At 61.5% G+C, this 13,292-nt stretch overlaps 2 protein-coding genes across 4 annotated transcripts in view; both read right to left on the bottom strand.

The window, feature by feature from the left end:
- The window catches only part of LOC113484699 (guanine nucleotide-binding protein G(t) subunit alpha-1), a 24,209-nt gene that overhangs the window by 8,760 nt on the left and 2,157 nt on the right, over positions 1-13,292 (bottom strand). For both annotated transcript variants that reach the window (XR_003399261.1, XM_026857189.1), the window contains exon 2: positions 9,666-9,673. The gene's annotated coding sequence lies outside the window, so the exon portion shown is untranslated. The remainder of the gene's footprint in view (positions 1-9,665; positions 9,674-13,292) is intronic.
- LOC113484682 (semaphorin-3F-like) overlaps positions 210-13,292 on the bottom strand; it is a 20,195-nt gene continuing 7,112 nt past the window's right edge. Inside the window, exons 2-18 of one of the 2 annotated variants that reach the window (XM_026857149.1) lie at positions 11,109-11,269; positions 10,538-10,600; positions 9,841-9,960; positions 8,320-8,400; positions 6,039-6,132; positions 5,539-5,658; positions 4,454-4,593; positions 4,262-4,376; positions 3,985-4,054; positions 3,723-3,867; positions 3,384-3,606; positions 2,459-2,547; positions 2,098-2,139; positions 1,692-1,849; positions 1,545-1,612; positions 765-898; positions 210-684 (exon numbers count right to left, since the gene is read on the bottom strand). In XM_026857149.1, coding sequence (XP_026712950.1) covers positions 274-684; positions 765-898; positions 1,545-1,612; positions 1,692-1,849; positions 2,098-2,139; positions 2,459-2,547; positions 3,384-3,606; positions 3,723-3,867; positions 3,985-4,054; positions 4,262-4,376; positions 4,454-4,593; positions 5,539-5,658; positions 6,039-6,132; positions 8,320-8,400; positions 9,841-9,960; positions 10,538-10,600; positions 11,109-11,269 — 2,234 coding nt within the window. In that variant the 3' untranslated portion in view covers positions 210-273. The remainder of the gene's footprint in view (positions 685-764; positions 899-1,544; positions 1,613-1,691; positions 1,850-2,097; positions 2,140-2,458; positions 2,548-3,383; positions 3,607-3,722; positions 3,868-3,984; positions 4,055-4,261; positions 4,377-4,453; positions 4,594-5,538; positions 5,659-6,038; positions 6,133-8,319; positions 8,401-9,840; positions 9,961-10,537; positions 10,601-11,108; positions 11,270-13,292) is intronic. The other variant, XM_026857151.1, reaches the window with a different exon arrangement.

Genomic DNA, 13,292 nt, shown 5'->3' on the forward strand with positions numbered 1-13,292 from the left:
GGGGCCTGGGGCGGGGGGGGGGTGACAGTGATGCTGGCTGCAGCTGCCCTGGGGGTCCCCACTCCTCTCCAGGGTTGGGATGTGGGGGATTGCATTGCCTCAGTGACTACGTACAACCTAAATACCGTTTCCTGTGGGAGGGGGGGGATTGTGTGTGTCTACGTGCGTGTGTGCATGGATGTATATATATATATATATTTATTTATAGATATTTTTAATATTAAAAGGGGGGAAAAATAGACCACTGTGCTAGCAAAGTCCCTGATGATGGTTTCATGTATGCCCGTAGGTCTCTGGCTGGTGATTCCGGCGGTTTCGAGGCTTCTTCTGCTCCTGTTGCTCCTTGGCTTTGAGGCCAGCCAGCGGCTGCGGGGGGCTGGCAGCTGTGTGCCGCCAGTAGCCCTGGCAGTACTGGTCCAGGAGTCCCATTTCAGGCTGGGTGAGGAGCTGCAGCAGGTCCTGGTAGCGGGGAGTGGGGGCACCCGGCAGGCCGGGGGGGGTCTCCGCCTGGACCAGCACGGCGTGGACGGCACGGCTGCTGAGGACGCGGAGTTGCACCTTGGTCACGGTGTGCTTGAAGTTGTTCTCAGTGGCGGTGCAGGAGTAGAGGCCGCTGTCGGCGAGCTGGAGGGCGCGCAGCAGCAAGCCCTGCTCCGTCCGCAGCACCCGGCCCTCCACCCGCAGCTGGGGAGGGAGAGGTGGCATGGCTCAGGCGGCTGGCGCCCAGCCCGCCCCGGCACCCCCGGCACAGCACCCTACCCTACCTCTTTCCGCCGGTCACTGTTATCCTTTTGCAGCAGCCACTTGACACTGGCCTGGGGTGAGCGGGGCTGGCACTCCAGGAAGGCGGTGCTGCCTTCCACCCCGTACTGCACGGCCTCCACTGCGTTCTTGTTAGCTGCAGGGGTGGGTCATGGGCAGCCGGGTCACGTGCCTCCGTGCCCCTGCCCCACTGCCCTCCTGCCCAGCCCACTGGCTCTCCAAGGGAGAGCTTCTGCCTACACCCACCCACAAGTCTGCCTGCTCCCCAGCCACCCTAGCAAGTGTGCTTCTCCTCCTCTAGTGTAGCCCTGCTTCCACAAAGGTGTCCGTCCATCCATCCATCCATCCATCCATCCATCCATCCATCCATCCATCCATCCATCTCTATCCACCCATTGAAATTGCTTGTTCTCCTCCCCAACATATCCATCTATCAATCCATGTTCATCCTACTCCCCAGTGTATCCATCCATCCATCCATCCATCCATCCATCCATCCATCCATCCATCCACCCACCCACCCATGCATCTGTGGTCATCTTCATCCTCAACATATCCATTCATCCATGTTCCTTCTCCCCCTCAGTGTATCGATTCTTTCATCAGTTCATCCACTGATCATCCATCCATCCATCCATGCTCACCCTCCTCCCGTACAACCCACCAGGGTATCTATCCTCCCATGTCCCCCTGTGGCTGTTGCCCACCCCCTGCCCCTACTCTCCACACGTCCCCCCAGCTGCCCCCCCATGCTGTGGGGCTGTGCCCCAGACCTCACTCACCGTTGGAGTTGTAGCCTCGGCACTGGCGGATGGGGTTGCCATGCCGGACGTCCTGCCGCCGGCTCCGCCTGCAGGGAGGTGGGAGATGAGCAGGGGAGCCTGGGGCCGGGGGGTCCCTCCCTGCTGCTCTCCCCTGGCCCCCCGTACCTCTTGGAGGAGGCAGAGTAGCGGGTGCAGGCGCTGCCATCCCAGGCACAGTAAGGGTCCCGGGCCAGGCAGCAGTCAGCACAGGCTTCCCCGTAGATGTCACAGCGGTGCAGGGCCAGGTGGGTCACACCTACAGCCGAGGACACGTATAGCTGTTGCTGTTGGGGCACAAAGAGGACAGGGTGAGATGCTATCTCTTCCCCACCCATAAGGACCCCCCAGAATGAGTTGCAGCCTCCCAGTACAGAGACTGGCCAAGACATCAGAATCACCCAGGGCCACCCAAGCCAGCTTGCACTGGGGTCACCCTGTGCCTCCTGCTCTGGTGCTGCAGTGACACCAGGCAGCGTCACTGCCAGGACTGTGACAGGATCTGCTCAGGCCCCTGCCACATGCTATGACTCACCCTCTTGGAGGAGATGGTCATTGTCTTGATGGGTGCCGGCACCTAGATGGGAGTAGGAGCGAAGGAGATAGAGGGCCACCGCCTGGCCTGACACTGCAGTCCTGGGGTGGGCACCCCAGAGCCCCTGCAGGCAGCCGGGGCAGGCAGGGGCAGGGAGGGGGAGATGTGAGGAGGCAGCAGTCAGGAAGACCCATGCTTGGGGTCCCTCCAGAGCCGGTCAAGGGGCTGGCTGGTGTCCCAAGGGGCTGGTTCATGTCCCAAGGGGCTGGCTGGTGTCCCAGGGGGCTGGCTGATGTGCCAAGGGCCTGGTTGGCTGGGTCAAGGACACTCAGCAGAGGGTGGAGGACAGCCCAGCCCTTACCTTGAACACCTCAATCTCCTCCAGCATGAGTTCCTCTGTCTCCATGTCATCCCGGGGGAGCACGATGACCTTCTGCACAGTGCCCCGATCTGCAAGACACCATGGTGCCCGGGCACTCAGTGCCACCCCTGGGCACCTGCGCCCTCCTCTCCTGGGAAGTGGGTCCCTGCTGGGGCTTGGGGGAGGAAGGATCCACCCAAGCCCATCCCCATCGTTCCCTTGCTGCAGCAGGTGACTGTGCCAGGGTCCAGTGTACCAGCTCAGGTCACCGCCTGTGGCTAGGGACTGCCACCACCCAGGGTAGGGTGGGGACAGCAGCTGGGAACAAGCACAGGGGGCAGAGAAAGGACCAGGATGGGTTATGAGGGCTCTGGGATGCACATTAGAGCAGAAGAAGCGCCAGGCTGGATGACAGTGCCCCCAGAATGGGGACGCAGGCCAGAGAAGGACAGGGCTGGATGCTGGTGCCTCTAGGGTGGACAAATGGGAGGGGAAGGCGAAGGTTGGATGATGATGGGCTTAGGATGGGCAACAGGAAGCACATGGGATGGGCACTGGGGTTGGGAAACGATGAGGCTGGATGGTGGGGCCCCTGGTATGTGCATCAGGGCAGGGGGAGGACTTGGGCTGGATACTGGCATCCCTAGGATGGGAGGTATCATGCTGGATTGCTGGCTCCAGGAATGGGAACTGGGCTAAGGGAAGGACCAGGCTGGGTGGTGGGGTCTGTGGGATGGGCACTGGGGCAGGGGAAGAACCAGGCTGGAGCCTCGAGGAGGGGCAGGGATCTCAGGGGGGGTCTCAGCCCCTCACCCTGCTCCAGCATGGTGGAGGGCACCGTGCTCTGGCCAGCCCTGGTGGTGCCCGTGCCCTCCGGGGCCGCGCCGGAGCATGCTGCGTTCCCCGCGGTGCGCGGCGTGGGTACCTGTGCCCAGGAAAAGCACCTCATAGCGCCCGTCTGCCGCATCCACCTGGTCGACGGCCACGGTGGTGAAGCGGTAGTTGACGTTGGTGCGGACCACCAGCGGCTGGCGGTGGGTGGGGTAGACGGCGTGGTACATCAGCGGGTGCGCGCGCATGAAGTTGATCACTTCATCAGGGTAGTCCTTGGTTGACTTCATGGATGGGGTGAAGGTCCCCCCAGGGCACTACGGCACAAATGTCACCAGTGCTCGGTGACCCGGTATCCAAGCACGGGTTTGAGGGTGCTGGCTGCCTCGCAGGCGCTGGCTCACCCCACCACACGTGCCTGAAGGGTACTTACGGTGCCTGGCCGGGGGTAGGGCATTTTGCCTGTGTAGGGCATCCACTGGTAGTTGGGTCCCTCCTTGTGCGCAAAGGGCCCGTTGAAGACCATGCGGATGTCAGCCATGGAGTAGACGCACACAGCAGAGCCCTTGAAGACCGACCTGAGAAGAACAACCTGCTGCCACCCTCTGGCTTGGTGCTGCCCATTGCTGGGACCCCTACCCAGCTGGGCCCCCCCCACACCCTCCACTGCTCTGTGTTGGAAGGGTCACACTCACCCTGAAGCAGAGAACACGGCGTAGATAATGGGATTCTTGGTGTCCTGAGTCTGCTGGATGAAGACGTCCTCTTGGGACAGAAACATGGGGGTATCACAATGGGGAAGGTGGGCAGGGACCCCTTGCACCCAGGGACATCAGGAAAGGAAGAAAGTAGCTCCCCATGGGAGAGTAAGATGAGAGGGGCAGCAATGGGGGGTCATCAGCTCTCCCCAGGGTACCCTCTAAGCCCACAGGGGTGGAGAAGGCCCCCTTGTCCCCCTTCTTGTCCACTCACGGAGCTCATCAAAGTGTGTTTCAATCCCGTCAGGTCCTGGCACGGAGCAGACCAGACGGGCCTTCAGGAAGGTGCTCCACTTGTTCACAAGGCAGCAGTGGCCCCCATCGTCGTTCTGCAATGGAGGGACCCCCACACTCAGCCCTGCTCACGCCCCTGCCTGCTCCCCTGCCTGCCTGCTGGTTCACCTACCAGGCAGATGCGCCCAATGCGGGAATAGACCCCAGGGCTCAGCGGGGCATCGGCTGACTTCTCTCGGAAGAAGAAGTAGAGCTTGTCATCATTCCTCTCACTGCTGTCGGGGATGAGCTGGGCACGGATGAAAGCTGGGTCTGGAACAGCATGGCATGGCAATATCAGCCCAGTGGCACCCCCTGCCCTGTGTCACAGCAGGCTGCTGAGCCCTCCTCTTTTCCAGCATCACCCTGCTCCTGGAAAAGCACTGCTGTGGTTGCAGGGTGAGAGCTGGATCTGGACCAGAGCTAGAGAGGTGGGCTGAGCAACTGTGTCTCTCTGTCAGTCATCAGTGTTCCAGGAGGTAGCTTGGAGCACCCCTGAGATCCCTGGGAGCATCCCTGAAGTCCACGGGGTGGAGAACTCCAGCAGCTCTATAAGCAGGATGGTGGGAATGAATCTTTCCCCTAGGGAGGAACCACACTGCCTGGAAGCTTCTCAGGAAGCTTCTCCCTGCCATCCATCACTGGTGCCCAGCCTGCGTTGACAGCTCCCCCTCTTCGGGTTACCGCCCCGCTGGCTCCCTGGCCCGGCAGGATCATCCCATCTGCTCTGCTCTGTTTACTCAGCTGCCGCCCCGTGGGCAGGGGTGCTCCGAGGGGGGCAGGATGAATGCTCGGGGTCACTGACTGCAGGCAATGTGGTTGACATCTCAGCACCGCAGAAACCCACGCACAGACTCCAGCAGAGTCAGCCCCATCTCTCACTAGCTGGCTGCTCCTGCTGCCCAGCAAAGCTCCTGGCACATCTGTCACTGCCTCACAAAGTTAGCCCTCTGGTCTTCTGCATAGATTTCCTTCCATCCATCCATCCATCCATCCATCCATCCATCCATCCATCCATCCATCCATCCATCCATCCATCATCCATCCATCCATCCATCCATCCATCCATCCATCCATCCCATCCCACCACCTATACACCTGCCCATGCTGGCTACTGTCTCTGTCCTGCGAGGGCACAGTACAACATGATGGGTCTCATCTCTAGGGCTGGAGCCATGGGGTCTCCAGGGAACCTGAGCCAGTGACACCCGAACTCACCGTTGAGCCAGCGTGAATTATATTGGTCTGTCCTCATGGCCGTCTGCTTGCCCATGGTGCGGAAGATGGCTGCATCCGTGCCCATGAAGTCAATGTAGACACCAGCATACAGCTCTTCATCTGCAAAGAGCAGAGATCAGCTGGGGACTCCCACCTATCCCATCCACCCACCTTATCCCACTGCCCCGGGCTCCATCCAGCCCCAGCCAGTAGCCACCAGGCAACCAGGAGTCCTGTGGCCATCCCAGAGAGCTTGGGAGGTTGTCACTGGTCTGTAATGAGAACCCCCACCTCTGCTGGGTCAGGTGCCCAAGGACTGGGCATCCCAGGTGCCCAGCCATCAGCAGCTGGAGCGGGCAGGGGTGGCAGGGGCAGGAACCTGTCTCCTGGAGGGTATTTGGGCATCACAGGAGGACAGTGGGAGTAGTTGTCCCATCTTGCCTGCATGTTCCCTCTGCCCAAGGTAGGCAGCACTGGCCCCTGGGAGCTACAGGACTCACTTATTAATGCAGAGACGGTGTCTACTTTGGGGTCGTAGGAACACTTTCCCTTGCCCGACTCCAGCCTGTCTGGCTCCAGGTAGAAGATATAATCCTGGGGAAGGAAGCAAATGGAGGAGCTGGTTACACTTTCACCCCTCCATTCCTGTGGCACCTTCCAAAGCCCACCGGGAAAGGCAGCCTCCTCTGGGATAGAGCCCAGCAGTGAGGACGGATGCAGGTGGACCACACCAGGGGTCTGCAGGTCTCCTGAGAAGCTGAAGCCCCGACAAGCTACTCCTCCAACGTTGCTGGGTGCTTCTCTGTGCCCTCCACTGCTTGGAGACTTGGCTGAGCTGCCAGGCTGAAATGAAGCATCCACCTCCCAGATGCGCTTCTGGGCAAACATCTCCCTCCGGCTGCTGCTTTGCTCCAGCTGGTCATCCTGTGCATCGTCGCTTGGCCGGCTCCAGGTCACGCAGCTCCAGCAGGTGGGGTCTGGCCAGTGGCACACCTCGGCACAGCTCGGCTGATGAACCTGGCACACTCCTCTTGCCCGTTTTCCAGCAGGCACCACCAGGGTGGCATTGTGGTGAGATGCTGTGCCTGCTCCAGGGCATTTGCCCACGCTGTTAGGAGCCATCTCCCTGCTGTCACCATTAGGAGCCATCTTCCTGCCATTGCCTCTGCCTTCCCCAAGGCCATCCCCGGCACCATTACGTGTCCCCAGCCAGGAATGAAACCCACGCTGCCTCCAGAGATGCACACAAAGTCCTCTGCCGGTGCCAGCTGAGGGCAGGCAGAGCCAGGCTATCCCAGTCAGGTCACCCCTCATCCCTGGCGTGCAGATCCCTACAGCCGGGATGAAGCAGCAGCACCTGCAGGGACCCCAGGCATGGGGGTGGAACCTCAGGCAAACAAATCGAGCTGGTGGAGCTGCCCACTGGCCCTGTGCCCTGGCTTTGATGCAGGGGTGACTGACATGGTGGTGGCCACCCTCTGCCGAGAGGAGAGCAGAGTCCCCGGCTCCAGGAAAGGCAGGAGGGGGTGCAGAGCCAGGACACTCACTGTGCACATCGCCCACTGGAGGGTTTGCTCACACTGGCCTCCTCTGGCACACCCCAGACCCAGAGGTGGGCACGGCCATGCTTTTGCCATCCCCATCACTTCACCATGTCACCTGCGCCACCATCACTATCGCAAAAGGCTCTGCCCAACACTGGCCCTACTCCTGAACTTGGGAAACCCTTCATAGGGACAACCTGTCTCTCCAATGCGGCCCTGGCCCTGGCTGCACCATCTCACCCACCTGGTCAGGCAACCTACAAGCCGTCGTGGTGCTGGCACAGCCATTTGGCTAATGCACCTTGAAATGCATTGGAGCTGCCACAAAGTGGGTGCTGGCAGCCCCCAGGGAGCCCACATTTGTGACACAGGGACCCACATCAGGGAGTTTCTCCATCAGGATAGTGGAGCCAGAGCCGACAAGGAGGGAGGAACCAGTGGGGGGCCCGAGAAGACTGAAATGGCAATGGCACTTCCCCAGCTGGCAGTGGGGAAATCGGCAGCAGGAGCTGCCTGCAGACGGCAAGATGCTCATGGATGAGCATTGCCCTTTGTCCCACTACCACCCGCCCTTGGAGCAGAGGGGCCGGGGGACAGATGGAGGGGCAGGGGGGAGCCCCAAGCTGCCGCAGGGTGCCCGCGCCCCACACACTCCCTGGCCCATGCACTGACCCATGTTAGTCCAGGGGGGAGAGGCTCGGGGGGTGACACTGTCAGGGTGGGCTGGATGCTGGGTGTCCGCAGAAGCTGAGGACGCTGTTGCCTCCCTGAGCCCGCTTGACCCCTGGGATGACACAAGCCCCTCCCAGGGCAGGGCGAAGCAGCGGCTCAGTGAAGTTTTTGTAGACCATACCAAAACACCTGCACATCACCTTGGCATCCTCCCCTGAACCCTTCTGATCCCCATGGCTCTGCTGACATGTGGCTCTGCTTCCAAGGGAGGAACTAGGCAAAGTTGGCAGCACCAGGGAGAGCCACTATCCCTGACAGTGTCCCCCACAGGGGGGCCCGTACGCGGCCTGAGAGGAAGGAGTTAGTGAGAGGAGAGCAGATGCCAGGCTGGTGGCCGGAGGATTCTGTGCTGAGAGGGAAGGAAATGGCGGGGATGCCCATGGCACGGGGCGCCCGGCACAGGGGTTGGACACATGCCGGTGGGAAGGAGAAGGAGCCCGTGGCTCTGGCACGCCCCAGGGGAGAGGTGGGCATGGCTGCGGCGGGCTCCCAGACTGGTTCCCACCTTGCTTTGTGCTGGTCTCGGGCTGAGGGGGCCATCGGCGGATCTGCTCTCCCGGCCTCCCGGCTGGCTCGGCGGAAACCCCTGGGGAAAAGGAGCAGGGCAGAGAGTTAGCGCCAGCGGGGGCATAGACCCCCCGGGGCAGGGGTGGGCAGGGAGACACCAGGAACTGGGGTGATGGGTGCTCATGAAGCAGCAGAGCCATGATCCCCCCCCAGGTGGTGCTGGTGGGGGTCCCTAGATGCTGCAGGCTGGGTTGGCCTCCAGCAGGAGCTTCTCCAGAACGGATCCTGCTCTCTCCCACAGAACTGGGGTGCCCTGACATGGGGCAGGAGAGAGCAGAGAGGTGGATGCCTACAGCCAGCCAAGCTGGGCTCACACCCAGGGATGCAAAGATGGCACCTGCGCCCAGCTGGCAGCACCCCATGCAGAGGAGCAAGGCCGCAGCACCGAGCCACAGCGCGGGGGAAGTTACCGTCACCGCAGGGTCACTGGATCCCCCTGTCCCTGCCGCACCACTGCTGGCGGGGACACGCGATGCTGTCCTCAACTGCACCAGCACGCCCAGTCCTCCTCAAATGCTGCCACTGTCCAGTCTGGTCCCAGCCTGCTCCTAATCCAGTCCCAATCCAGTCCCAGTATGGTCCCAATCTGGAGTGGCCCAAGCAGCATCCACCTCTCTCAGAGCCCGTGCCAGGATTGGGAGCAGTTGGGCAGATGCCCATCCTCCACATCCAGCGCCGTGCTCCTTCCTCGGCTTGGGGTGATGACACCCAGCTTGCTCTGACCACAGGAGAGCACACGGTCCAGGACCTGCCACCCCAGCACAGAGGGGACAGACACTGCAGTGCTTGGGGCCCCCTGGGATGCCTGTGCTGCTACTTGGAGGGACTGGCTCCGTCCCAGGGCTGTCTTGAAAGCGATCCTCTGTCTGCTGTATACCCAGCCCAGGGGAAAGTGGTGTCGATGCCACTCTTGCTGCACAATGTGGTCCTCAGGGCTGTGTGACAACCATCCAGGGACATCCCCGACATGGCCACAAGCACCGGCACAGCCCCTGCCATGGTTCTGCCTGTGTAATGCTGGTGCTGGTATGGTTCCAGGCATCCTTCACATCTGTGGTGAGGGGCTCGGCAGCCTGGCGGCAGGTGGGAAGCTGGGGGGGACATGTCCCTTGCCCCAGTGGAGAGTCAGCAGTGGCTGCAGCTGGCGGGATGGGAGGGCACATCACATGGAAGCCAGTGTCAGGGTCCAGATAAGGCAGCCCGGTCCCCGTGTGAAGAGAAGTCCTCAGTCTGCAGAGATGGCTTGGCCCCGCTCGGCAGCACAGCACTGTTAGCCACAGTCACCTCCCAGCCTGCCATTGTCCTCCAACCCTCTGCCTCCCAAACCTCCCAACACCAGCTGTCAGAGCCAAGCCGTGCTGTGCCGCCCTCCTGCACCCCGCTGCAATCCCACAGTGGCTGTGCTGGCACTGCTAGGCTAGGCACACGCTCAGCTCCCCCCATCCCTCCCGCCCCTCACCTGGGCTTTGCGCCCACGGTTGACGAAGGCGCAGATGGGGTTGTAGGCGCCAGTGCCACACACGTAGAGGTGGGTCCGGTTCCAGGGCTGGATCAGGCGGATGAAGTTGCCACACTCCCCCTGGGAAGCAGAGGAGGAGGTGCCAATGCCAGCAAGGGGACAGGGACACCCTCCCTTCTCACTGCCTGCCAGCATCCCCCACTGGACCGTGGAGTAGGAGCTGGGAAAGGGAGAAAGCAGGCCAAGGACCTTGGAGGGTGGGAGTTTGGCATGGGGCATGGACTGGCTTGGGACATGGCATGTGGCCCATAGGTTGGGGTGAGGCCACGGGTTGACATGGTCATGGGTTGGCATGGTCATGGGTTGGCATAGCTGGTGAGCTGCCATCGGCTGTGGGATGGCATGGGGTATGGGACAGCATGGGACTGGCTGGTGGGAGGAAACAGTGCGGGTAGCTTGACCTCCTACTCGCCCATGAAGCTCTCCAGGACCCACACAGCTGGGACAGAAGGGGTGGCAGGACACCATGACATCTTGGAGTGCCACCCCTTCTCAGCATGGTTGCAGATGCTGCCACACTACAGGGGACTGGGGGGCTGGCTTTTCCAAGGTAGGACATGAGGACATGAATCCCACTCTGATGCTGGCCACCAGCCCTGCCACTGCTACCAGAAGGGGATTTGTGGTGACCACTCACGTTGCTGTTCTTGCCTGACAGGATGCACTCCTCAATCCTCTGCTGGGATGCAGGCCAGTGGATCTGTGGAGACACCAGCCCAGGGAAGATGAGGGCACCCACTCGGCCCCACTTCTTCCCCACCAGCACCAGTGATGCCCATCAAATCACAGAATCACAGAATCATCTAGGTTGGGAAAGACCTTGAGGGTCATCCAGTCAAAGCATTAACATAACACTGACAGTTCCCAACTATACCATATCCCTAAGCACTAAGTCGACCTGACTCTTAAACACCTCCAGGGATGGGGACTCCACCCCTGCCCTGGGCAGCCCATTCCAACACCTAACAACCCCTTCTGGAAAGAAATGCTTCCTAATATCCAGTCTAACCCTTCCCTGGTGCAACTTGAGGCCATTCCCTCTTGTCCTATTGCTTATTACTTGGTTAAAGAGACTCATCCCCAGTTCTCTGCAACCTCCTTTCAGCTAGCTGTAGAGGGTGAGCTCTTGCCCTGGCACCGAAATGGCCCATCGGATGCCTGGTTACACCCCTTCCATCTGTCCCCCCCACCCTGCGGTGGCAGCTTACAATGAGGGGCTCGCGGTTGATGTCGTGGAGGTCCAGTGAGAGGACGTAGTCCTTGCTGCCCACGTACATGCGGTCGTGATCCTCGTCTTTCAGCAGGATGCGGTAGTCGCTGGAGTTGAGGAGGAAGTTGAAGAAGTGTGCCGTGCCTGTCGCCTTCAGCTCTGCAGGGCAAAGGGGCAGGTGTCAGCACCCCAGGGCCCCTCGCCTTTCCCGGTGCCATCCCTGTTCCACCTGGAGGACATCCTGCAAGAGGAGGTGTCCATCTTCCGGCCCTGTGGTGCCCACTTCCCCCTCTATGAGCACCATGATGCTGCCACCTCCATGCAGGACACGGGACAATGACGGAGATGCTTACAGGCAGTTGGGACAACCAAGTGTGGCGCCGGGGGAAGGGGCAGTAGGATCTGGGCTCAGGAGACCCAGCACCCCACAGCAGGGAGTGGAGCTCCCCACCAAGACAGGGCATGAAGTGGGGGGGCTCCCTGGCACCCCAGCCAAGAACCTGCAGCTCCCAGAATCTCCAGCATCATCCCTCTCCTGCCCTGTGACCCCATGTCCCAGCCAGGCCACTGGTTCCTTGGATGGGGGAGCTGGGACCCCAAGGAGCCAGCTCCTGGGGAGGGGACAAGACTCTTCCCACCCCATGTACCCCATCCCCCCTTAGGAAGCTATTTTTAGCCTGAGTGTGGGAGCAACGAGTGAAAGAGGATAATGAGGGTCATGAATATTCACAAGTGCAATGAGGCAGCCAGATGGAAGGCAGAAGTGCTGCAGATGATGTGGGCCGGTGCCAAGGACCACGCAGCAGGGGCGAGGGCACAAGTGAGACAGAGGACCCTACCCCCATGGGACACTGTCTGCCATCCCTTTTGGAGGCACCACCCCCTTTGGATGCCATCCCCCAGTCATCAGATGCCACCTCGATGGGATGACATCTGCCCTGGATGTCACTCCCTTTGGAGGTGCCACCCCTTTGGATGCCACCAACAGTCATTGGATGCCACTCCCAGCCATCAGATGCCACCCCCATGGCACGTCATCTTCCCCATATGCCACCCCCTTTGGAGGTGCCACTGCCTTTGGATGCCACCAACAGTCATCAGATACTACCCCCTGCCAACGGATGCCAGCCGCATGGGATGCCATCTGCCCCAGATGCCACCTCCTTTGGAGGTGCCACCCCCAGCCATTGGTTGCCACTCCCATGGGATGCTGGCCCCATGAGCATCCCCACCCTGCAGAGCTTGTCCCTCCATGCAAGGGCATGCCCTATGTGGGTGCTGGATGCTGGGGCTGGGGAAACCCCTGGGGACCCCTGCTTCCCAGGCGGGAGTGGAGCAGGGTCCCGCACGCCGGCAGCGGGAAGGAGCACACTGACTTCCAGGCAGGGCCGGGCAGGGCTCCAGTCGCTAACTGCCATTCCCAGCCAGAATGCCAAGTGCCTGCAGATCTTCCTGACCTCCAGCCTCCCAGTCCCATGGGGGACTGGCAATACCCCACGGGTGTTCTCATGGTCCCTTCCCATCCTGCACACCCTGGGAACATTGGGAGTTTCCCACTTTGGGGAACAGGAGTGATGGGGGAGCTGTGCCCTGCACCCTGACATCCCGGTGGTGCCAGAGACCCCCTTGCACAGCCCTGAGGACCCCCTGCTTGGCATCCCAGGAGTGGGCTGAGGGGCTGGCAGGGGGGCGAGCACCTCCAGGGCAGGGTGGGCACCCACTTTCCTACTGACCAGGGCAAATGTGGGGTATCCATGGGAGCCCACACCAAGGGGCCAGAGGGGTGCCCAGGCATTGCTAGATCCACGCCCATGCGTGTCACTGGGAGAACCCGCTCTGTTCCACAGCTGGCAGTGGTGCTGCCCAGTCCCCAGCCCCGTGGCAAGGCACCCGCAGCCTGCTGGGCCCCACTCAGCTGCAGCAGTGAGGCCAGTACGTGCCAGGCACCACGGGGCGGAAACCTGCCAGGGCAGGCTGTGGGAAACGGCATCATGGGACGTGACATCAGCCTCCCCCCGGCCCGGGGGTCTGCCCGGGCTGGATGGACGGGGTGAGCATGGTGGGCACGTGGAGGGGCTGGCGGTTTGGGCTGCGGGCAGGGGGCTGCCCCCCACCACAGCAGAGGCGGGGCGGCGCAGTGCAAAGGATGGGGGGCCGGGGGGGGGCTGCCCACCCTCCCACC

This window comes from Athene cunicularia (assembly GCF_003259725.1).
Source record: "Athene cunicularia isolate RWA chromosome 12 unlocalized genomic scaffold, athCun1 chr12_part1, whole genome shotgun sequence".
Lineage (NCBI taxonomy): Eukaryota > Metazoa > Chordata > Aves > Strigiformes > Strigidae > Athene > Athene cunicularia.